We start from the raw sequence: 25,530 nt of genomic DNA, 5'->3' as shown, positions 1-25,530 counted from the left end.
GAATCCATAACGAACCCTATGCATGTCCGACATTTACGAGATGTCAGGCCCACTCTACTAAAATGCCCTTAACCCCAACTGAGAACAGCTAAGGGATTTGACTCATGTTGAAATTCAAGCAATCTCCCTCATAATCGACTCAAAACCCAAAGGAAACCTTGTATATTTTAGATTGATTAAGCCACAAAGATGAGTTTACACTTAATCTCCAGGCAACGAAAGTGAAGATTAAAACTTTGAGCTTAAAACAAAATCTAACCCAACTATATTTAGGTCTAAAGGGATTGAAGCACCTAGACTCTTCGAAATCCTATTAGAGAGAGATTGAAGAGATTACCTTTGTAGTTATATCTGGAGCTAAGCTCTAAAGGTTGATCACTCTAGGGAGGGCCTTCATCCAAAGAAATTCTCCAAGAAAGCTAACAGGACCCGCCCCAAATTCCTCAAAATTCGTGACGAACCTTGTAGTTTTTTCGACATCTAATTGATGTCGAGCCCACTTACTAAAAAATCCTCTTCTCTGAAACAAAGGAAAAGGGGTCGAGACTCCTACCAAAATTTTGGCAGTCTCCCCTGAAAAATGAACTTTACCAAATTTTTCCGCCTGTGAAAAACAACAGAAATAATGGTCCAACTGCCAGCATGCACAATGCAATAGCATACAGATTACAAAATAGGCATCCAGCCTTAAATTCAACCCTACACGGGCAATATCAGAGCAGTCTAAGAATCTCTAGTTAAACAACCAAAGTAAAAGTTTCAAAGGAAATGGACAACAAATATCCTACAATTAAGTCGAGGCACGAGAAGAGAAGGCTCAGCTTGGTTGTTCGAATGACGTCAAGCTACTGCCGGGGGGGCGCAAGACAGAAAATTGTGAGTGAACAAAAGTAAAGTTTTAACATAATTGTATACAAACATACTAACCCCACCGCTTTGGAAAACGATGCCAAAACATGCAACGAAAACCATTTATATACATAATCGGCTTTAAAATCAAGGTATGACATAATCTTGATATAACATATAACACAAACTCAAATTGGACTTTTTTCCCTTTCTAGACCACTCTCTTCCAAGACACATGCCTGTAAGCACAATAAGTGAGGAAGGATCCACACAAGTAAATAAGAATGAAAATATATATATGTATATATATACATATATACATATATATGTATAACCATTACACCAATACTAGTACCGGGGAAACAATCCAATTGGGGATTGTTTGACTAGACCACATGGAAGAATCCTTAATAACCATGTGGCTAGAGACGAGCCATCCAACGGGGGGACTGGGCTCCCAGACACGCACAGCAGAATCCTCAATACTCGTGCAGCTGAACTAAGTCCTACGCATGCAAACTGCCAGGCAAGGGCCCACGGTAACACCCCGTCAAGGGTGCCCGAGTTCCAACCTATCCAAGTATCCAAGTGTCAGAGAGGTACATAGGGTGGTGCTGTCAACACTCCAATATAACATATCCCACATCCCAACTCATATACCATAAACCATATCCCAAATTCCAAATATTCCAATGTACCCAATCCCATATACATAGACATCCGGACAATAATAGCGTCCATAACTCAATACCCAAATATTTATATATAATATAGATACCCAACTCCCACAAACGATACACAACCAAAGTTATGACAATATAATAATTCCATAGTCCAAATAGTTAAAATAATCAAATATATATATGCATGACATTCCATTTTTTAAAATAATGATTATTTAAAAACAAAGTCCACTCATAGATAATCCAGAGCTGCTTGACCCTGAGAGGGTCCCGCCTGTTGAGCTCGTGGAGCTTGAGTGCCTATTTTGAAGAACACGAGGACTTAATTAAAATGAGCAAACCAACCATGAACTTAAATTCAACTCCCAAGTTCCTGGGATTCAAAGTGTGTGTGCGTGACTACCGAGGAGTTTCTAAGGCCAATCTAACGCTTTTCGAAAAGTGAAACGACCCCGAAAGACTCACAGTCAACCGAGTGGTCAAACTTCCAAAATTGGTCAACCAGACTTGCGGGGCCCATGACCTCCAATTTCCGATCCGAAAGTTCTTACGTGATCCTAGAGGTACAGAGAACAACATATTTGAAATTGGAACCGATTGAACGGTTCAAACCTATCGAACCCGGATATCACATAATAGGTGCAATATCCGTTCGATTGTCAAATGGTAACCAATTCCAAATCCAAGCATACTGTCGTGCTCAGGATGACATGGGGAGTGTTTTAGAACACAATAGGCCAACACATAATGGCCCACGCGCCGTCACCCGTCGCCAGCAGCGCGTTGGTGTCTTGAGAAAATTCCAGCAACGGAAAATTCTCGAAACACCCAACAATACCTATACCAAAATAATCAGCACACCTAGGGGAGCATTTTTGGTTCTTGGACCACCACCAAAAACTTGCTGGAAATAGCCGAATCGAAGCCGAAATAGTGCGGGTTTGGCCAGAACTTCTCAGCATCGAAACAGCGACGACATCCACCATTGCTATTGCGTGACCTAGGGGAAAGTAAGAGGGAGGAGAGAGCTACCTGATCCAAGTGGTGGCGCGACCTGAGGTGGCCAGAAACGTTACCGGCAATGAGGGAGGTTTCTGCCGAAACTTCCAGTCAATACTGGGTTAGGTACAGGAGAGGGAGACGAGAATTTTAGGACCAATTTCATTGAATTTGGTTGCCAGACGACGACAATCTGATCGGTCAAAGTGGCGGCGTTGCAGGGGAGAGAGAGAGAGAGAGAGAGAGAGAGAGAGAGAGAGAGAGAAAGAAAGAGAGAGAGAGAAAGAGCTGATCTGTTTTTAAAATCCAACTTTGAAAAAATTACAATTGTGCCACTGCCTTCCATTGTCCACAACTTCTTTGTTAAAACTTTGATTTAGGCCTACTATGCGTCTACGAACTCGTGAGAGTGAGCTTTACGCAATGGTGCCGCTTAAATCTCCAAAATCCTTCCAGATAGAAAAGTGACTAAAGTGACCATACCCCAAGGGCAAAATTTTAAATTCAGAATTAAATAAATTCAATAAAACGGTTAATTTGGGTCAGGTGTTATAAGAGCCACAAAAGTGTATGGTCTCTAACTTCATGGGTGTGCAATCCATTAGGTTTTAATCGGCGAGGTAGTGTGCAATTAGACTTTTCCTTAATTGATTGTGAATTAAAACCCCTTTTTAGTTCTCCCTATTATGAGAACTGAGTTATGATATGTCCTCAGGGTTTCCATAAACTGTGAGTGACATCTAGCAACATGTCACAGTTACCTAAACCAATGTCAAATAAGGTGGAGAACCTATTCAGTTGGAATTATAATGTAATACGGTCCTTCTCTAACTCAATACTCTGGTCACATCATTAGACCATGGAAAACATGGCAAGCCCATAATGTGAACTCTAAGCTTAAATGACTCATACAAGTATGATTGGAATCACCATTTTCAATCATACATAGTGCTTCGGTAGAAGACTCTGGAATAATATTGTCAGAGCATTATCCCTCTTCATTGAAGGTAGAGATCCCTTTTTGTACACTCAAATGCCTCCATGGATTGATCATGAACCCTAACCATACCTTGGAGTCATGCCCTCGAGTGAATTTGACTATTCAGTATGATCAAAGGTCCACGATGCTTCCATAAGACAATTGTGGTCCTTGAGGTCAAGGACTAATTTACATTATTGCAACTATGGAGATTTTGTTTGACATGTAAGTAAAACTTCCATAAAATACTTTCAGTCACCCATACACTTAAGGGTGTGAGCTTATATAGTGTATACCAGTCTTTGCGGATTGTCAATGCCTAGTTGACAATCCTATGCCAAGAACTCTACAGGGTGTGAGCTTATAGAGAAGGGTCTCCTAGACCTAACTTCCTGCATATAAACTTGTTATTTAGGTAGATAACTATTAATGGGACTATAACCTAAATCAACTAATTGCTCTTATGATTTATTGTAAAAGGTAATGAAATATCCTTAAAGTTACATCACATGTTTAGCTTTAGGGCGTATTTCCAAAAAAAATTACCTGTAGAAAAAAAAACACAATTAAGTATCCCTAATTGTTCATCACGTACACCAGAATCATTTGCACAAGCCACAAAACAAATCTACATGGCCTTAGGCCTCACAACCTTGTCATGGGCAATATGAGAGCTTTATTAAAAGAATTTATGTTTACAACAACAATTTTGGCTCAAATGAGATACACAAAGGGACTTCCTACTAGGGCTGTCAATGGGTCGGATCTTGATCCGAATCCAATGCAATGAATATACGAGATGGATCTAGTGGTAGGATCCGATGACCCGATTATGTGCCGAATCCGTTAACCCGTTAAGTTAACGAGACGAATCTAGATTTAGCCTAATTCGATCCGATAATGATCCAATTTGATTATATATATTATCACATAATACATTTACATAAATATAATATATATCACATCATACCCAAAAAAAAGAGTAAGAGATTGTCTGTCACATGTGTTAGTTTTCTTTTGAAAGAAGCTAAAAGATATTGAAAGAAACATTAATATTAGTATAATGAAAGAAGCTAAACTGGTTTGGGTTAAAAAAACATTAATATTAGTATTGAAAGAAGCTAAAGTGACCCAAATTGCGAAGCCTTTGTCGACCCATTTCCTGCTAGTTTTGTCTCCCACACTTATCTTCAGGTTATCTATTTATCTTCACTCTTTTTTACACGTTTATTCCTAGGTAAGATGGTTATCTTCACTCTTCATTTTATTTCCCACACATTTGTTCTTCTTCATCTAACTCTTCTCTTACCCCTTTTTAGGTAATTATTTAGACTAGTAAGATGGTTGAAGAACAGGGAAAAAAGTCTGATACCGGAATTGTTATAGAGGTGAAAGATTCTCCTTCAAATTCTCCAAAGAAACGCAAATTAACATGTAAGATATGGCAAGACTTTGTTAAATTTAAAGGGCCAGATGGTAGTGAACTTGCCAAGTGTAACCATTGTCGTAAGCAATTTGTGAGAGATAGTATTAAAGGAACTAGCCACTTAAAGAAGCATCTGCTTAGATGTCCGAAGATAAAAAATAAAGACATCAATCAACAAATGTTAGCTGTAGCAAAAAATACTTCAGGCTCCTCTACTGTGGTTAAAAATCATAAGTTTGATTAAGAGAAAAGTAGAATGGATTTTGCTAGGATGGTTATTATGCACAATTATCCATTCAATATGGCTGAGCATGAATACTTTGAGATATTTTTGAATGGTTTTCAACCAATGTTTAACCTTGTGTCAAGAAATACAGTGAGGTCTGATGTTTTTCAGGCTCACAAAACAGAGAAGGAGAGGCTATATAAGTACTTTGAAGAATTTTCTGGTAGGATTACTCTTACTACTGATCTTTGGACTGCTGATCATCAAGATATTGGATATATTTGCTTGATATCTCATTTTATTAATGATAATTGGGAATTGGAAAAAAAAAAAAAAAAGATAATTGCTTACAAATATATTGAATATCCTCACGATGCAGCAACGTTGTTTAGATATATTACTGATTTGGATTTGGATTGTAAACTGGAAAAGAAATTATTTTTCATGGTTATTGATAATGCTAGTGTCAATGATGCGATGGTTAGAAAATTGAAAAGTTGGCTATGTGACAAGTCTACAATATCATTGCAAGGTGAGTTATTTCATGTGCACAAACTGATCATAATTATATGTTTCATCCAAGTGATGAGGAGACGTAGCAAAAGTGATATGTGATTTCTTGAGAATTTTCTATGTTGCAACTAATATTTTTTTATGGTTCTTATTTTCCTACCTCAAATGTGTTTTTTCATGATATTTGTAAGATTCAAATGCATTTATTTGCTTGGGAGAGTAGTGAGCATGATTTTCTCCATTTGATGGCTACCCCAATGAAGTTGAAGTTTAATAAATACTGGGAACAATGTAGCTTGGTATTAGCAGTTGCAGTTGTTTTTTATCCAAGATTTAAAAAAGAATTTGGTTCATTTTTATTATGCTAAGATCCATGGGTTAGATGCTTGTAATTATGATGAAAAAGTTCATAATACTTTATTTGATCTTTACAATGAGTACGTTGAGGATTCATCTCAAATGTACCCAAGTCAAGAAGTTGGTGATACTAATAATGAGCAGGGTATGGCTTCCAAAGATGATGACTTGAGTGGATTTGATTCTTGGTATGTTGGGGCTCAATCTTCCAATATCAACGCACATAAAAAGTCAGAATTAAATGAATATTTGAGCCATTATTTCCAAGAAGTGACCCTTTTCATGTTCTCAATTGGTGGAAAGTAAATAGTGCTAAGCTGCCTATTTTATCAAAAATGGCTTGTGACATCCTAGCCATTCCAGCAACTACTATTGCATTTGAGGCAACATTTAATGCAGGAGGCAGAATAATAGATGAATTACGTGCTTGTATACTTCCATAAATTGTTGAGGCTTTGGTGACTACAAAAGATTGGCTTCCTTCTAAAACATGCATGTAAGAATGTTGATTATTTATGTGTTCAAAATAATTAGTCATATTTTTAAGATTAGTTATTATTTTCATTTTTTTTTTCAGGATATGATTTCGGTTCTCCAACACAAAAAATGCAAAGAGGAAGATGAAAGTATTTTGGTGGAGTTGGAAGATTTTGGTTCATGTTGAAGCAAAATTGAGTATTTTGGTTCCTGTTGAAGTGTAATTGAATATTTTATATGCATGTATCATATTATTTTGTGGAAAATTTAAGTTTATATATGTATATATTATATGTTAGTTTTTTTTTTTAATTTTAAAATATATGAGATAAAGGAATTCGGATCCGGTATCCGATAATCCATCGGATCGGATGTGGATCTAATTATTTATGATCTGTCGAATTATCGGATCGAGTTGCAATGTTTTTCATTTCGAATAAGATCGAATCAGGTTGCCATGTTTTTCATTTCAAATTGGATTGGATATAGGTGGATCCGCTCCATCTCCTATCCGTTGACAACCATACTTCCTACAAGGTAATAATCAAAGAGCGGCAGAAGGTAGAAAACCTCACGTGGTGGCCCAGATCACAACTCTCAATTGCATAGGGGTGCAAAACAATAAAAATGTGAGTGGACAAAAAGAAAGTTTTTGAAAATAGATATACATGACATACTAGTCCCTCTATTTTCGTAACCTTTTTGAAAACTAGATAAAAGCCTTTGTATATACTCGTATGAAAAGAGATTGATACTCAACTATATATATATATATATATATAGGTACATTATGCATGAACAATAAAGAGTGGAAACTAGAAATGAATTGAATCTCAAGTCATAAAATGTGATACAATGTAAAAGCACTCCACCTAAGTGTACCTAGGGGAAAACTAGCCAACCCTGTGCAGACAACATGAACAGGGTTGTAGGGGAAGAATTCTGGCCAAACACCTGTATATACAATACAGGTGCATGCAAAACATTAGGCGGACACCTATAAAGTAATCTCGACGCAGGTACATGCAACATTCATGGCCTTCGACTTGTATACACAATACATGTACGTGCAAACTAGTCATACGTGCCTAGATTAAAGGAAACATGCATCTAATGAATTTTAGCCACAACACATACAACAAAAACATTTATAATGGTGGAATCATTTTGTTTAATCTAGTTGGGGTAATCCTATTTCATTTACCCTAAGTATCTTTGGATCTAATCTCTTTGTGCACAAAAGGAAAAGAGAAGAAAGGTTAAGCATTTACCCATGTAGCCTTTTCTTGGATAACCAAGAATGATCACCTTATTGGAAAGGCCTTCAATCTCATCTTTGAATGGAATTTCTTCAACCAAGAGGCTCCAAAGTAGAAGTCATCTAGTTCACCACACCAAAATGGATAAGAGATGGAGAGAAGATCAACCAAGAGGCCTTAGATGCTAGACTACCTCTTGTTGGTACGATTTTTGGCAAAAGATGGAGGAAGAAAATCTCACCTCACTACTACAAAAATTGAAATAGACGACGGGGAAAAAACGTCATCTTTTTCTTTTGAAAACCGTCGTTAAATCGACCGCCATCTTGTGAATGTCAAACTACAACGGTGATTCATCGTCATCTATTAAATGTAAAAACAATGGTTTTTCTGAAAGGACTGTTGTCTAATAGATGTAAAGACGACAGTTTGTCTAATAGAACCGTCATTTATTTTATCCAAACACATCAATTTGTTTAAAAACCGACGTCTATTAAATCTAAAGATGACGGTTTTGTTCCAAAAACCACCATTTATTATCTGTAAAAATGACGTAGTGATTTTACATTTTAGCTTTCTTTTTTTTAGTCTTCAAAAGCTCTACAACGATTTTAACTTAAACACAACCATAATGCTTTCTAAACAATAATTTCATGTCCAAATCTTCTATTACCCACACCATACATATATATACTAAAAAATTATTTCTTTCATAAAACTTGAAGATTCAATAGTAATTACATTGTTTACCAATCTTGATTCCTACTATATTCATACAAAATACCATATCCATAGCATTAACCTATAATTACAAAACACCATATCCAAAGCATTAACTTATAGTTGTTGTATCTTCCACAATTTGTACTTGTTCTCCACATTCAGCTATCATCTTGGAGTAGTGTTCTCAGTCATCTTGGTCAAATGGATCTTCAATTGACACAATAGGGTACTCACTCACAAATTATTTGTAGAGGTCCTTGAGAGCATTTCTTGAGATCTTTCGGGAACCATCATTTTTCTGTGCAAACAAACCAAACATAGAGATATATTAACAGATAACTCACCTCTTCCTTGAAGTTCAGGTCATAGGTTTTATCTGACCCATAAAACTCAGATGCAGCAACATCCATTCCAATGACAACCTTACAACTTGATCACAATTAAAACCAAGAATTCTTGGTTTGACACAACTTCACAAAAGGCCAATTAATAAACAATGCAAGAAATAGAAAGTCCCTTATGTTTGCAAAATGCAAACCCAGAAATTCATGCATCAAGTTAGTGAGTATAGTGCATAACCATGGCTATCAGTAGCAGGCGTGTCCCATGCTGGTCTATCAAGGGCTTTGTGAATATCATGTATGATGACAACAACAATATATGAAGGGTATTTGAAATATTGAAATCTGCATAACACATATATGAAGGGTATTTGAAATATTGAAATCATGAACTTAGTTGCTGCTGAAAATTACCATAATAAAAATTTAGAATTTAAGAAGATTAGGAGGAGAAAATTATCATGGCAATGGTGGCAACTCGAAAAAGGGCAATGAGAGATAGGACAGATACTTGGCCAACATATATGGCCATGGCTTCAAACACTAACACGCCGTACACATAAGGATGCTACAAAACATTGATAGAAGCATAATAAACATAAGAAACTAGATATAGTGCAACAAAGATTAGTCTTAAAATTAGACAGCATAAAGAATATTGGCAGTCCAGATGCAACACTAATATTATTCTCTACTTAACCACCATGTGAAGTTCATGTGTGGATCTTCTATCATAGGAAAACCACTTATATATTGTGGTCCAATTGTGATTGATCCATATTTCTTAACAATTTTCGCCTGGGATCAAATCGAATCGTCCGTCCATCATCTCAAAGTAAAACGTTATTTCGAGAAAACCTCAATGCAAATGAGATATCCCATTTTATACTCCCCATATTATATATGTATGGCCAATGTTGGAGAATTAATATGAGATTCGTAACTATCAAGTCATGGATCTCCATGATGAATTCCATATTAGATGGGCATGGTGGGCATGCCATTAATGACTTGACTACAATACTATTCTTTGTGAAGTCAAGATTAAATGAAGATTAGACATCACTTAATTACCTCATAACAAGAATTCCATGCCTTAAATAGTTCTCCTGTAAGAATCATGGGTGGAAGTAGAAATGACAAGCCAACAACAGTTGAGCAAAACAACATTTCTGTCTGTAGAAAACAAAAAATATAACAGAAAATTATAAAGACAAAAAGGTAATAGTTTTATCAAAAATTCTATATGCATTTGACGAGCCATGAAATGACTTAACAGGAACTGAAGATCACCTATGAGGTATCCTGATTCACGGTACAGATTACTTCTTGCAGGTTACCTAAAAAGGCATCCATGACTAGAGAACATGATATCATTATCACACCAGCCATGCTAAAATTAGGAGATGTCTATGCATCTGCTAAGGTGAAAAGGATCAAACCAATCACTAGAAATATTGCTGAGATGTACTCATGAATTGGGTATTTCCTTCTCAATCCAGGAACAAATGCACCCATCAACATCACAGGCAGTACCTAAATTTTCCCAATCACAGTATGACATAAATTAGGGAGGCCTAATTGACTTTGCAACAAATTAAAAAGGCTCACAAAGAAGATCATGTAGATTTATTGATAGTTTACCTTTGTTGACTTGAACATTATCTGTGCAGGATAATCGAGCCATGCCCATGATCCCTTGGTCAATCCTTGAGAACCCATAAGAAAGCCGACAAAATCACATCAGATGACAAAATCTTATGAATGAGCCCATTTGGCTTACAAGAAAGAAGAGCGGGATTGACAAATTTTGGAGACATTAAAACAAGATCCAAACTATAATAAAGATGCAAAATCCATAGTATAAAAACAGAGAAACAAAACTTGAATTTGAAAAAGGGTGGCCTAATTTGACTAATTGGTCAGGCGATCAAATCTGAAACAAGAAGAAGCAACCCTCCACCAAGGAAACCTTTTGAAGCAACCTCGAGAATGAATCTTTATCAAACTCAGTCACCGCTTCATCATCTTCGTCTTCTGAAACTCTACAACAATCATTTTCGTCAGCATCTCCCTCAGAGCCAGGCTAATTTCATATCTGAGTTGCAGCCGTAGTTATAAGCTCTACAACCGAAGCCAAAACATACAATTTCATAAGAAAATGAGAGAGAGAGAGAGAGAGAGAGAGAGAGAGAGAGAGAAACAAACAAACAAATAAACAGAATACAGAGGACCTTAGAAATGTGCGATTTGCGAATCAAGTCAGATCCCAAACTTAAACGAAGGTATTGTCTGGCTTTACCCATGGCCATACTTTTGGCGAACTCAGTCACATGGACAGCGAGATCTGTGACGTAGATGACCAAGACGGCGCCATGGAGATGGTGTTTCAGAGATGATATAGGGAGTTGAGAGAAAGAGATAGGGTTTTCTAAAAAGGTTGCGAGATAAGAGTGTTTGAGAGATAGAGCTGCCCGTGAAAATTTAGAACTTTATGTGAAATTATTGTCCCGTGCTTTTTAAAGCATGATGGCTTTAGAAAGGAACGGTTGTCATTTTTATCTATGCCTTTTAAAGCACGATGGTTTTAGAAGGAACCGTCGTGGTTTTTCATGATTTTTTTTAAAAAGACGCTTTTTAGTTTTACCGTCGTTTAATATGCATCGTAGTTTCCCATAATTGTAGTAGTGCCCACAACAACACCTCAAAGTTGTGGAAGCCAAAAACCCTAGCTATGAAATGTCAAAGTGTGGCTTAAATAAGAAAAGACACACAAGTGAGGAGAGAAAGACTTATTCTTGCAGTTGTGTGTCTTTCTCTAATAAGATTCCATAATCTCAAAGTGTGGCTGGCCGTGGGGGTTTATCCCTATAAGATTTGAAGACTTTTTCTTTCAAATCTTATCCACTACTCTGAGCAAAGATTTGATTAATCATATCCTAGGAGTATTCTCTCTCCTTACTGAGAGTAGAGATCCCTTGTTGTACATTCATTTGCCACCATGACTTTATTGAGAGTCCCGATAAACACTTTTTAGTTATGTCTTTTATAACACAACTGTATAGTGCCCTCAAAGACAAACAACATAGTCATAAGACAACTATGATGTCTCATGTCTAAGGATTAGTTTGCACCTTTGCAATTTATGAGTTCTGGTTTGATATGTGAGTAAAGACTTCCTTTTTAGAACTCATATCTTTAATCGTGTTCAGTGTACTTGTTCCCCTGCAAACACCTACACACATATCTTGGTGTCACTACACTTAATTACTTCAAACCTCGTCATCCTCTACATTTAGAGAAGACAATGTGTATACTGGTCTTGGCGAAAGATCAATGCCTAATTGATATTCCTACGATCATGAACATTTTAGGATATGACTAGGGACCATGATAAGTCCAAATGTATGAAATCTCATTACATAGTTTTTATGTCCACTTTCATATTCCTAGGACTATAGTTGTTTTACATTTCTTCATATAGAATAATCATGAATTGAAAACAACTGGTCTTGCCTATGAATAACTTAATAAGTCATTACAAAAGATGTCCTTAACATTAATTATCACATAATTAGTTGGTTTTAAGGGCATACTATTAACATAGATGGCCCACAAAGGGAAAATGGGTAAAATAACCATAATCCAAAGTTAACCGGGGGTAAGGTACCTAAGGTGGGTTTGAAAACCATTTCCCAAATAACACAATTTCGTACTCATACAAAGTGGGCTACTCAAGTCATCTTGCAACTCAGTGTTTTTCTTAATATTACTTAAACAAGGCTTCCCAAATCCTTACTCGATAAGCAACTCAGAAGTGAAAACATACGTATAAAGAGACTTCATAATTCAATAAGCATTTCAAAAGCATTTTTAGGCGATTCATATCGAACCCAAGTTACAGCATGAATATCATAACCAAATCCATAAACTAGATTAAAATTATGCATCTCAATAATGTCACAAGTAATAAAGCTCATAAGTATTTTAATTGTTAAAACCATTTAGAAAACAAATGTCCACTCACAGATAGTCCAAGGCAAATTCAACGCTGAGTGGGATCGTCTTGAGTAGTATGTGGCGCTTAGGAAGCTAATTTTTAAGGAATACAAGCGTTAGATTAAACTGAACGCCAAACCAGTATTTAAATTAAAACCCTAGTTGTTTCGGAACCTTAAGTGTGTGCAAAACATAGAGGAATAAGTTAAGAAGTTGTCTCAAGCGTTCCCAAAGGCCAAGACAATCCTAGAAGACATCCGGTCAACTGAGTTAATGGAGCGCCCTAACTAGGTCAACTGGGCCTACATTGCCCACAACCTCTGATCTCCGATCCGGAAGTTCCTATAGGTCAACAATAGTCCACTAATCTCCAATCTAGAAGTCCATTATAGTACAAGCGGAGGGCTATTGACTAACCTAATCCTAGAATCATTGAATTGGAAGATCTGAACCTTCGATTCTAGATATGTAAGTTCCTAAATGAGCGGCAGGTGGGATTGATCTAACGGTCCGATCATTCCCGATCAAACGGTGCATAATAGGAGAAACTCTGATCGTCAATCAAACGATGGACTTTCTCCAATTTGAGCATATCGTCGTGCTGAGTACAAGATACTTCTAAGCCAAAGTGGGCCACCATTAGATGGTCCACGAGCCACCATCATCGGTGGGTGGCTTAAGGAATTTTCCTACGATGAAAGAAGTTCAAATTGGCAGACAAGGTTTTCCGTTGGAAAACCCTAGAATTTCTCGGCATCAATTTGGCTTCTCTGGCAAGCTAACAACGGTAACTCTGGGTTAGCTCTCCTGTTCAACGAGGGGAAAATCCTGACCAAGATCATCTACAACGACGGGCAGGAATTGCCGGTGGTGGCCTTTGACAGTGAAGGTGCGACAGAGATAACTTTTCAAGTGGGACAAGCGATGTTTCAGGGGTTAATTGGACATATTGATGGTGAGGGAAAGGTAATGGAGGAGGAGATGAGTGTTTTGGGTCCAAGAGTGTCGGCTATGATGGTCGGACGACGATGTTTGGTCGCTAGGAAGTCCAACTATAGCGGTTGGAGGAGCGAGAGAGTCAGGGGGCGAGGGAGAGAGAAGAGAGAGAAACGAGCTGAAATGGGATTGGGCAAATGGCTTAGGGTGAAATTACGAAATTGCCCTAGACTTCTGTTGATCTTAAATCTCTAATTATAACTCCGATTTGAGCCCACTATATGTCTACGAACTCGTGAGAACGAGCTCTACGTAATGGCGTGAGCAAAGAAAATTTTCAAAACTAATTCCGAACAAAAAGTAGCCCCAAAAGCCACTTAAAAACGACAATTCACTCTAAAATTTTGAAAATTAAAAAGAAAATAGGGACGAGATGTTACACTATTATTATTTAAAACTAAAAAATTTAGAAAAGAAAAAAGAAAAAAAAATATGGGGTTGATGTCCTCACTATCATCTTCTTTGATTTATGATGAATCAGGCTAGTGGAAGTCTCTTGAGGTTGGGGTAAGGGTTATTGATGCAAATAAAGAGCCATTAAAGTTTATGGGGCATTTGAATCAAAAGCATTAATAAGTTCAATGCATGAATGTTTTGGTTTGGCTTCTAATAAATTCCATGTATTTGGAATGGAATAGCTAGAGTCGTAATTATTTGAATGGGGCTTAATGTATATGGATTAACGGGTTAATTAATTTAGGTGCTAGTTCAATGTATGCGATGAGATATTAAGTCTTTAAATATGTATGCTCATATTTCTCAAAGGATGGTTGTTGATAATTGAAATTGAAAACAAAAAGAGTGTTCTCTCATCTTTGCTCATAATCTGGGTATTCTTAGAATTAACGGGTTTGAGTATTTTATTCTATCTTTTATGCCAAGTTTCGGGTATTCTTAGACTAAACGGGGTTTGGTGGTTTGTGGTTCGTGTTTTCCAACATCCTTGCTCGAGTGCCGCTGCATCAATTATGGTAGATCATGAGGGCATGGAAAGTTTAGGATGGCCACCCTTCAAATTCCGCTTAGTGTAGGAGAAGTTATATGGGGATGGGATGTTGGGGTTAAGAACATTTGTTTAAAAACAAAACAAAAGAATACCAAAGGCTTACTCTTAGGGCTAGTTTTGTAGTTTTTATTATTTTTAAATATTTTGTGTTAGCTTTTATTATTTTTTATTTTGGTTATATGTATTTGACTTTTTGTTTTACTCAAAATTACAAATTTACCTTATTATTAACGGAAAATTGGAAGAAATTCGAAAAACTTAACGACAATGATTAATTTGGTTGTTTTAATCAGTTCTAGTGCTAAATTGATTGATTTTTTTGTTTTGTTTTTTTTTAGAGAAGGCAATGGAATTTTATTGAAGAAAAGATGTAACTAGTACAAAAATTGGGCTATGTCATCGAGGATTAGGCGAGTGTCTCTATATCAATGAGCTCGGTCGTCAGTAAAAGTGATTAAGTTTGATTATGATGATAATTCAGAAGGTAAAATGGTTGGAAATCCATAAATAAATGCACATCCCTAATAGTGTCGTCGTTAATAAACGCACAATCCCTAATAGTATCGTCGTATTTATTCAAATTTCTCCAGATTTATTGACAAAAGAAAAACACGTGGCTAATCTCATGTGGGGAATTTTGTTTTTGTTTGTTTTGGTTGATCAGCTGATCTACGAAACTTTGAGTCAGAAGACTAACAACTCACACGCGCACGGACCAACCTTAGCCCAAGGGCCTAACATTATTCCTTTTTTTTTTTTTGGGAGCAAAATGCTGCATATTAATAAGATTAAAAAAAAGAAAAAAGTTAAAAAGCCAAAAATAAAAGAATAATAAAAATAAAATAACGAAGAGCTTTCTTTCTTTGTTTTCGTTGGAATTGGAGAGAGAGAGAGAGAGAGAGAGGGAGAGTAGAGAGAGAGAGGAGGAGGATAGAATAGTAGATGAGGAGGCATCAGAAAAGACGATGACGACGATGAATCAACAACCAATCAAAAAGAAGAAGGGTCGTCCTTCTCTATTGGATCTTCAGAAACGCGCTCTCCTTCAACAACAACAACAAAACCCTGATTTTCTCAACCGCCATCGCCGTCAATCCACTCGCCGGAACCCTACTCCTCCGCCGTCCGATTCCCTCGCCGGCGACGACGACGACGACGATGAGCGCGCAAAGAAGAAGCATAAGCCCCTTCTCGGGTTTAGTCCCAATTCTGCTCCGACATTGTTGCCGTCTAATTCGGGTTCTTTCGGCTCCGATTCGAACGCGGATGGTGAGGATCCACAGGCCGCTCTCAAGATCAGTACCGTCCATCATGGATCTAATCATATGGTGATTATCATATTACGATAATTAGGCACAAATCGATGTCGTTGTTGGTTGCCGTTTTTCTTTTTTCCTTGTGATGAAAAAACTAATATGAAATTTATGGGCTTGTTTTGTTTTTGCTGTACTTTGAGAATTAGCATCTTTAGGGATTTTCGCGCGAAAACGTGAAGCTGTTTTTGGGGAGAGAGAGAGAGTGGGGATGCGTTTGACTTATTTCAAGTTTTGGACATTATATTTAATTTTATTAATTTGTTTATTTGAAATCTGGGGTGGGAGGGATTCAGTTTCTCTTTATTTCCTAATTTAAATTTCTTCATAATTCCTTAGTACCATTCTTGTCTATTATATCGTACTATAGAAAGACGCAAACCATTTTGTCTGAAAAAGCTTCAGTTTGTCTTTTCTTGATTTAATTTTCCCTTTTCTTTTTCAATGATGACAGAAATAAAATTATATTTTCTTGGGAAATTTCATTTCAGCATTAACATAGGTCTTAATGGTTTCTTTGCAGAGCCAGGAGGTTTTGAAAGCGACAGACAGTAGTAGTATACATGGTATCACTGTTAATCGATCCCAATTTCTTGCTCAAAAGGTATCTTCCTGTGGTTAAATTTAATGAATGTCAACTTTTTTGTTTTTGTGGACAGGGTCGCAGGTGGAGTCTGGTCCCACGACACCTTTGCCAGACAAAAAGTTGTTGGTGTTCATCCTTGATAGGCTTCAAAAGTAAGTGTCTTAGGTTCCAAAGTTGTTGTCTTTTTCATTGACTCTTTGAAATGAAATGGGTTTTCATTGGTTGGTCTCAACTTTCTTGCAGAAAGGACACTCGTGGAGTGTTCTCCGAGCCTGTGGATCCAGAAGAGGTGCGTATTCTTATGTTGAAACTGCTTGTTATGATGTTATTTCTAGCTGGTCTTACGAGTACCCATTTCGTGGTTTGATGTAAATATGTTGGTTCAGCTTCCTGATTATCATGAAATCATTGAGAACCCGATGGATTTTGGAACTGTGAGGATGAAACTAGATCAAGGAGCTTACTCCAACTTGGAACAGTTTGAGGTTCGCATTTCAATTTTGTTCTTGCTTGTTTTGAGTTTTGAGTTTGACACAGACTCACTCACCAGAGTTGCATGAATGTCACCATCTTCTTGCTTGCTTTCACTCCCCCTTTTTTCTATCTCGGAGTTGGATAAGTAAATTATATGGAATGATTGTTGCCTAAGGTGCCTTTTTAAGTCAAGTTGACCCCGTTGCTAGTAAAAGAAGGCAGATGAATCAAGGCCTGAGAACATGATGCAACTTATCTTGCTTTCGGTTTTCAACTTATTGGCCTTGTTCTGTTTAGGAACCATTTTGATTATATGGCACTCTAATGTATCACCGAAATCTTAGAAATTGGGATAAATTATTGTGGTTGACCGTGGGTTTATTCTTATGAGAATTCTATTCTAAGTGCCACAAACTCCGATGGTATCTCACTGTTTATGGCGGTGCTCCACTTTGATTTGTTTAGTAAAATTAGTTGATATGTTCTGACAGGAATTTAAGACTTCATGTTTAATTTGTGCAGAAAGATGCGTTTTTGATATGTTCAAATGCAATGCAGTATAATGCACCGGATACTATTTACTTCCGACAGGTTTGGCCTAGCTTCAACTTACATTTCTTCCAATTTGGGGAATTTGATCATTTCTGAAGGTTAATGATGACTTATTTCATTAGGCACGATCTATACAAGAACTTGCAAAAAAGGACTTTGACAATTTGAGACAAGCCACGGATGATTGTGAGCCCAAACCAAAACTTGCGAGGAGAGGAAGGCCACCTGGCAAGAGCATGAAAAAGTCAATTGATGGGTCTCCACTTGATCGTGTAGGTCCTCAAACTATATCTGAAACAACTCTTGCTTCTGGAGGAGAGAATCCTAGCTTGTCCAACGCTTACAATTTAAGAAGACCTGCTTCACACAACATAAGGTCTTCTGATGTGTTAAACAGGGCCCCCAATGGGTCTTTTAGTGGTGAAACAAGTTGGTTGTCTGGATGGGAGAATGAATTTCCAAGTATGTGATTTCAACTGGGTGTGCTCCACTGTTGTGTACTCTTTTTTCATTTCAGTTTCTTGATTTTGTTTTGATTGTCTAGTTCATTCAACACACACTGAGCCTTTTTTTCTTCTTTGGTTGCAGCTTCGGTATTGAGAAGTGTGCAAAAGTATGGGATGAAACAGTTTGCCGTAGATGAGAATAGACGTGACACTTATGCCCAAGCTCTGGCTTCCGGGAATGAACCATCTATGTTCACTGGTCTTGAAGGAGAGTGGAAGCAACTTGTGGCGGTATGTATAATGAGAAATTTCTTGTATTGTGTTCTGCATGGCAGACTGGAATTGTTGAGTAATGTGCAAGATGACAGGGTAAAAAAGAAAAAATAGAACAATGGATTTGCTAATATGGCGACTATAGATGCCAAATCTCATGGCTTGATTAATGTATCATCTTGTCTTGCATGTGAATATGATAAGATCGTTTATTTACAACGGAATGGTATGTCTTTTTCATAAATTTATAAAATAACAATAGCTCAGATATACTTTTCCTTCATGAGACTTGTATAAAGATATGATTTTTGTATAACATGATCTCTTATTTTTTAATTTATTATTTGCCTAAAATAAACCAGGTAGGTGTACACTTTGAGCATGGTTATGCAAGGAGTCTAGCTCGATTTGCTGCAAATCTTGGACCTGTTGCTTGGAAGGTTGCTTCAAAGAAAATTGGCAGTGTTTTGCCTAGTGGACTCAAGTTTGGTCCGGGATGGATAGGAGAAAATGAGTCATCAATGTTGCAGCAGTTTTCAGTCTGCGAGAGGGGAGAAGAGAAGGTTCAATGCTACCCTGCATCTGACGACCATACAGACAGACTTCTACCTCAAAGTACATCAGGCTCAAATCCCGTTGTTACACATAGATTTTCGCAGCAAAGCCGTGATAACATGGAGAGTAGGAGAGAATTGAGTTTCCACAATGAGTTGGCGTCACTTAACAGCAGTGTTTGTGGGATAAGACCCGTGCCTCCTTTCCTGGTTCGGCAGAGTTCCACAAATCACTCTGGTAAGTTTAGTTTCACTACTAGTAGGTTTATGTCTTCTATATGTTTTAGCTCAAACTGAGAATGTTAATGTGCCTGCCATATTAACAGGGAAGCCATGTTCAACCGACACTTCAGTGCCTTCGCAAAGGCTCAGCATGGTTTCGGACGGCAACACCATCATCCATCAAATGCCGATTAAGGATAGTGCTTCAAATGAAGCCAAACAGTCTGAAGTTTCAAGTAGATCAAAATCTAACAATGTGCTTGGTGGGGAAGCATCTTGGCAAGGCCCATCCATATACAATAAACAGGTTTCTTATACATTCCCCTCTGACCTGAACGTCAAACTTGGTGCACCGGGCTCACCCGGTTCCGTTGTTCAAATTGGTTTGCAACAGCAGCCAGATTTAGCTTTGCAGCTTTGATCGGAGCCCCATAGCGTATATAGACAATAATAGTAGGGATTACATTAACACGTTGGGGCCCTTTTTATTTATTTATTTCTTTCTGATTAAAAATTGTTAAGAAGGTCGCTCTCTGATTGCCGCAAGGAATCATGACAAATTCACAGTAGTAGGGCAAAGTTTTTGTACAGATTAATCATTTTTATGTTAAAATATATTGGTTTAGCAATTTAATCCATAATGCATTATTATTGGTCATTGAATTTTGAGTTTGGCCTCTTCCGAAAGGGTTTAAATCTCCTCAACCCATGAACAGTACTGAGCCAAATAGCAGAAGAAATTGGGTTACACAAGTCGATTTGAAAATTTTTATCTCCAAATTTTCGACGTGCAGAAGAAATTGTTAACCAAATTATCATAATTGTTTGTTTGTTAGATCCCGTTGTGTAATGTTTATGGGAAGAAATCACAAAATGGACCAAGTAATCACAAGAAATCACCAATTCTCTAATGCTATTTTAAAACAGAATCGTTAAGAATTTTTGTTTTAAATGGATTATTGGATTCGATTTTGAAATCCAGGTCTTGATAGATTTGTTCACTGTTCTTTTAACACACAAAAGAAGTTAAGGAAGAATATCACTAAGCCAACCAACCAATTTCAAGTACTGAAAATGAAATAATAAATGAAAAAATGTCAAAACAAAAAAATATATATATCAATTTCATGAAATGGAGATGCGGGGTATCGATCCCCGTACCTCTCGCATGCTAAGCGAGCGCTCTACCATCTGAGCTACATCCCCTTGTTTGATATTTTAGTTGATTGCTCCCTATTTATAACATTCATATTTTCTAATTAATCATTAAAAGACTTGTAAATGGGCCAACACCTAGCGTGATTTCAAAATGGCTTTCCAGAATTGCAGGTTGGAATTGCGATTGGGAGTGAGAATATCGGGTTGAATTCCTATGGGTTAATAATATCAACTTTATCAAATAATTTATTGGGACTTTCCCTCATGTTGATGTTTTTTTTTTCTTTTATACAAGGGATATTGATGAGGGGGGAATCAAACCTACGACTTCAGGTGCGTAGTACGTTTTATACGTATATTTTCTTCATGTTAATTTATTCCCTCTAATACTAATACTATCCTAGAGTCTCTACAACTAATAGTTTCTGGTGTGACACATAATATGATCATTTCTTATTTGTTACAACTTGCAAATAAAATATATTATCACATGAGTGATGAGTCGAAAGTAACTCGTTGATAAAATATTGCATGCAACAACATCAATTCAGCGATGCTTCTTTGCCTGGTCTAGAAAAGAGACGTGCATGTGGAAGAAGGAAGGAAAGCCCAGAATATTAACATTGCTTGATTGAAGAGTCTGAGACAGAGACAGCCAGCTCTTTCTTTATTATTATTTTCTGTTCTTTTTGTTTCTTTTATTCTTGGTTTTCTTTCTATTTTTGTTGGGGGTGATTCTTGTCAAAGCTAAAACAGATATCCCTGTATTAGCACTAAAGTTATAAATAAACCCTACACAATTTAATTTCTATAAACAAACCAAAAAAAACACCCAAAAAATGACAGCTGGCCCTATTGAACTTAATTTTGATTATTAAATTACTTTGATGCCCTAGTGAGTGTTTTGAGCTTTTTTATGAGGTTTTGGGGTTGTGTTTGTTTTAAGAAATCAATGGTAGTTTTGTAATTTAAAAGAAGTTAAAAACTTTTTTGTTATGTTGTAAATGAGCTTTGAGTGTGTTTCTAAAGTCCATTTCATATAAGTATTTTTTATTTATAATTTGGGCTTCTATATTGGATATAATAGTGAATCTCCCTTCATTTTAAATGAAGAAAATGAAGCCATATGATCAACAGATCCAACAAGAAATTCACTGAATGAATCCCACCTGATATCACTACTTTACATTAATCTGTATTTCTATGCCTTACAATTTCAGCTATTCACTGAAAGAAAAAACTAACATTAATTCCAAAATCAATAGTTCAAGTTTGCCACAACATTCTGTAGCCGCCATTGTTGGACGTGGGAGACCCAAACCATCTCTGCGTCAACATCTTCAACCGCTCATCTCTAACCTCACAGAACATGTCAGCCCACCCTTTGGGCTCCACCGGCTCAAACCCTAATCCTGGTGTCCTGTCCTTGGACTTGGGGTTCAGCGCCTGCGTCCAATCCACCACATACGCAGACACCCGTCTTCGAAACTTTGTCCGAAACTCCGGCCACGCCTGGTACTTGTAGTGGTTCACCACCCCCTCCTCCATGCTCAACTTCCTTGACCTGTACCCCTTCTTCATCTCAAAATGATGTATCATGTTCAGCAGCGAATAATCCACTGCGTCCAGTAGCACCATAGACTTGTGCCTCTGCTCGAACCGCCTCCTGCACGTGTACCCCTGCGTCACGCCTTCCGCCGGGTGCGTTTTCCGATTCGACGGTCCAAAATCGTTGCACTTCATGGAAACCTGACCAACAGCAACATTTTTATTATTATTTTTCCGGTTACTGTGTTTGGGTAACAAAGATTTGATCATGTGCTTGGAGGGTTGGGCCGAGTGGGCCCATGAATATGGCGCGAACACAAACTCGTCGACGTCAATGTACAACACCCACTTGCACAAATGCTTGGCGTATATGGCGCTGTGTGAGAAGCCGGCTTCTTGGGTCTTCGGCCAAACCCAAAACAGCGTCGTTATGTTGTAGCCCTCCTGCTGCAGCCCTAAAACGACACTCTCCAGATTGTCGTCGCTGTCGTTGTCGTACAGGATGAAGTAGTCGACTCCGATTTTGGAATGGTAAATCACCCACTCCCTCAGGAACTTTGCCACGTTGTAAACCATTGTACACGCGCACACATCGTGATCCGGATCAGGCTTCGACGACGTCGTTTGTGTGGTCGTCAGTCTAGTCCTAAGCTTAGGACGCGTGTAATAGGCAACGGATGGGACCACCACATCTCCGTCAACGATCTCCAGTGAGATTTTGAATTTGGTCACATCTTGACGACGTCGTTCCTGCTGCTGCCGCTGCTGCTGCTGCTGCTGCTCGTTATAGTAGAAGGTGTCTTCTAACTCCGTTAAGTTCGGGTGCTGGCACCTGAACACCTCTTGTGTCGAGCTCGTAACGGCGGTTTTCACGGAGTTCTTGTCGCTGTCGCCAAACACGCACCTGAAGTCGCTCGGAGGTCGGTTGACGCCCTGACGGTGGTTCAGCCCCTTGACGAACACGACGACGTCGTTTTCGGTGGAAAATGACTCGTAGACGAGAAAGTTCCACCGGATCAGCTCAGGAGAACCTGGACCCGGAGCCCGCTGGTCCTTCTCGGAGCTCCTCGCCAGCACAGGCTGATATAACGGCCGGAGATGCTTCACTCCCTTGGGCATCGGACATGTGAGGGTCGTCCGGTTGGAAAACGGCAACGTTTTGGAGAATCTGACCGGCGAAGTGTCGTTGTTCTGGAAGAGGCAGACGTAGGTGTCGTCGGCGGAGATCGGAGTGTCCGGCGAGACGAGGAGGAGGAGCTCCCAGGCGGGAAAGAGAATGGAGACGGTGGAGATGGAGGAGACGTGGAGAGCGCGATGAGTGTCGGGAAGCTGAGGGTGGTGATTATCGTCGTGGAAGATTGCGTAGTTGATGTTGTCGATGGAGATTGGGAAGTGGTGGATTAATTGAGTGGTGCGGGAGAGGTGGAGAGAGAAGAAGGCGAAGAGTAAGAGGGAGGCGAAGAAGAGTAAAGCGGGGACTGTACGACGCATGGCTTCTTGGAGGCAAAGGGAGAGAGACAGAAACGAAGGAGGCCGAGAAGAAGAAGAAGAAGGTGTAGGCGGTGAGAGCACCTGCAATTGCTTTATATGATGGCTCATCGTCGATTGAGATTTGATTCTGATTCGAATTCGAATGAGAAATCTTTTTAAATTTTCTTAATTTTGGTGGAAATATCTGGGTTCGAGAGAGAGAGAGTGAGAATGGAAATGGTGTTTGGGTTTTATTTATTTACAAGAAGAGGTCAAATTCTGGTGGGACAAGGATTGGATTCCTAGTTGGGTTGGGAAATATATATTATAATTTATAGGCGGCGGCTTCTTCTTTTCTACCACTTGAACTAGTTCCTTCTGTCTTGATACTACGTCGTTTTCTTATCTAGTAAGATAGATTTAATTTTCCTTTGACAATTTTTTTACAGGAAATCATGGGTGTCTTCAACCGGAACTGTATGATCACGTATGCCGCATACCGGAACATATTCCCTATCTGAATTTTTTTTTAGGGCTTGTCCAGTATAAATCCCTACATTTTCTATTTCCTATACATATACCCATCACTCTATAAATCTATGTGTAAAACCCAATTTCAAATTTAAATGACCAGTAGGATATAAGAGGTCGTAGTATTCTTATATTTTTACATCGTTGCCACCAAACTTCATATTTTATTTATAATTTATTTCAAGCATTTCGTTAACTGTCATAATTGTAATTAACACTCCCTATTAATAGCATATCAATCACCCCATTTCTTTTGGTTGTCATTCCCTCTCACATACCGCCCCCTAAAATTGCAAACCAAAAAAAATATCTGTAAATTACATATCCAATAATGTACCTAAAAAAAATATACATATAAATATATATGTATAAAATATAAATATATTATTTAAATAAAATATAGGTTTATTATTTACAAAAAAAAATCTTTAAAAAAAAAAAAACTAAGTCAGTTACTTTGTAATTGAAATTTCCGTACATTTTTCATAAATTAAAAATAGGTACACAATAATTTATAGAAAATATAGGTACATTATTTACCCATAGGTAAATTATTTTACAATATACCTATAAATGTGTATAGGTACATTATTTGGAGAGGTAAATTAGGTTCATTTAAAAAAATACGTATATTGTTTCACTAGGTATATTAGGAAAAAAAAATAGGTACATTATTTGGAGAGAGAAAATAGGTTCATTTAAAAAAATTATTTTTCATAAAACAAATAATAGGTACATTATTTAGAGAAAAAATAGGTTCATTATTTAAAAAAAATATTTTTCATAAAACAAACAATAAATAGATTATAAAAATATTTTTCAACATAATTAGAATGTACACTATTATTCATAAAACTATAATAAAATAGATTACTAGTAGTATAATTCATAAAAGGAAAACAACAACAAAAATTTATTAAATAAACCAAAACGTTTTTTTTTTGTCATAAAATAAACCAAAACATTACTAATATGTTAATGTTGAATTTAATATTTAATTTCAAATAAGTTTCTAAATTAATTCCTACATCCATTACAACCATTTGAAGATCTTTCCAAATTCAACGTGTGTCATTAGTTACACTTCTACATAACACGTTAACTTGTAAATACGGGTAGTTTTGGAATCCGAAAAATAGAATAAATCAGATTTTAAGCTAGATTAGGTAACTTGCTTATTTGGATCCTAGTCAGCGGGTTTTACTTGAAAAAATTGGGTATTTTAAATAGAAAAATAAAGGAAAGCGTTTTAGGTGATTACAAATGAATTTTATGGATCTAACCTCAATTTACTATTTTTTTTATCAATCAATTGTTATGATGTAAGACGCAAAATTTATTCAATGCACTAAGTTGGTCAATTTAGTGCCCCCTTGAACTTTTGCTTTCGTGTCAATTAATTCCCTCCAAAACTTCTAATTTCAACACCAACCATGGTTGTGTTATAACTAGCAGTGATATTGTTACACGTGTCATTGTTTTCAAAACTTTAAATGGAATGTTTGAGTGTAGTTGTTTGTTGGAGTTATATATGTTAAAATAGAATGATTATCAGGTTGCATGTTTATGA

General features: G+C 37.3%; 2 protein-coding genes, 1 non-coding gene and 1 pseudogene across 3 annotated transcripts; 1 reads left to right on the top strand and 3 right to left on the bottom strand.

The window, feature by feature from the left end:
* Nucleotides 1–8,732: 8,732 nt before the first annotated feature.
* LOC110768155 (UDP-galactose/UDP-glucose transporter 4-like) lies at nucleotides 8,733–10,636 on the bottom strand (annotated as a pseudogene).
* Nucleotides 10,637–15,693: 5,057 nt separating this feature from the next.
* LOC110768167 (uncharacterized) lies at nucleotides 15,694–19,911 on the top strand. Its single transcript, XM_021971854.2, has 10 exons — nucleotides 15,694–16,161; nucleotides 16,670–16,712; nucleotides 16,806–16,884; nucleotides 16,976–17,021; nucleotides 17,119–17,217; nucleotides 17,729–17,797; nucleotides 17,881–18,220; nucleotides 18,347–18,495; nucleotides 18,840–19,269; nucleotides 19,358–19,911. Exons 1-10 carry the CDS (start codon nucleotides 15,799–15,801, stop codon nucleotides 19,672–19,674), a joined length of 1,935 nt encoding a protein of 644 aa, XP_021827546.2. The 5' UTR covers nucleotides 15,694–15,798; the 3' UTR covers nucleotides 19,675–19,911.
* Nucleotides 19,912–20,386: 475 nt separating this feature from the next.
* Nucleotides 20,387–20,459, bottom strand: TRNAA-AGC (transfer RNA alanine (anticodon AGC)). Its single transcript has one exon. It is a non-coding gene; the product is annotated as a tRNA-Ala (tRNA).
* A 1,079-nt stretch (nucleotides 20,460–21,538) lies between these two features.
* On the bottom strand, nucleotides 21,539–23,732 carry LOC110768131 (glycosyltransferase family protein (DUF23)). The gene has a single exon (XM_021971814.2). The coding sequence runs from the start codon at nucleotides 23,556–23,558 to the stop codon at nucleotides 21,678–21,680; it is 1,881 nt and encodes a 626-aa protein (XP_021827506.2). The 5' UTR covers nucleotides 23,559–23,732; the 3' UTR covers nucleotides 21,539–21,677.
* Between the last annotated feature and the right edge of the window lie 1,798 nt (nucleotides 23,733–25,530).

This window comes from Prunus avium, chromosome 5 (assembly GCF_965620075.1).
Source record: "Prunus avium chromosome 5, drPruAviu1.hap1.1, whole genome shotgun sequence".
In the NCBI taxonomy this organism is placed as follows: Eukaryota; Viridiplantae; Streptophyta; class Magnoliopsida; order Rosales; family Rosaceae; genus Prunus; species Prunus avium.
Note: the sequence above shows the minus strand (reverse complement) of the source record. Positions and strands in the feature narration are given on the sequence as shown.

Coding starts and splice junctions, on each gene's coding strand:
- LOC110768167 (XM_021971854.2), top strand. CDS start 15,799: ATGACGACGATGAATCAACAACCAATCAAAAAGAAGAAGGGTCGTCCT. Junction 17,022..17,118: donor AGCCTGTGGATCCAGAAGAG/GTGCGTATTCTT, acceptor ATGTTGGTTCAG/CTTCCTGATTATCATGAAAT. Junction 17,218..17,728: donor CCAACTTGGAACAGTTTGAG/GTTCGCATTTCA, acceptor TAATTTGTGCAG/AAAGATGCGTTTTTGATATG.
- LOC110768131 (XM_021971814.2), bottom strand. CDS start 23,558: ATGAGCCATCATATAAAGCAATTGCAGGTGCTCTCACCGCCTACACCT.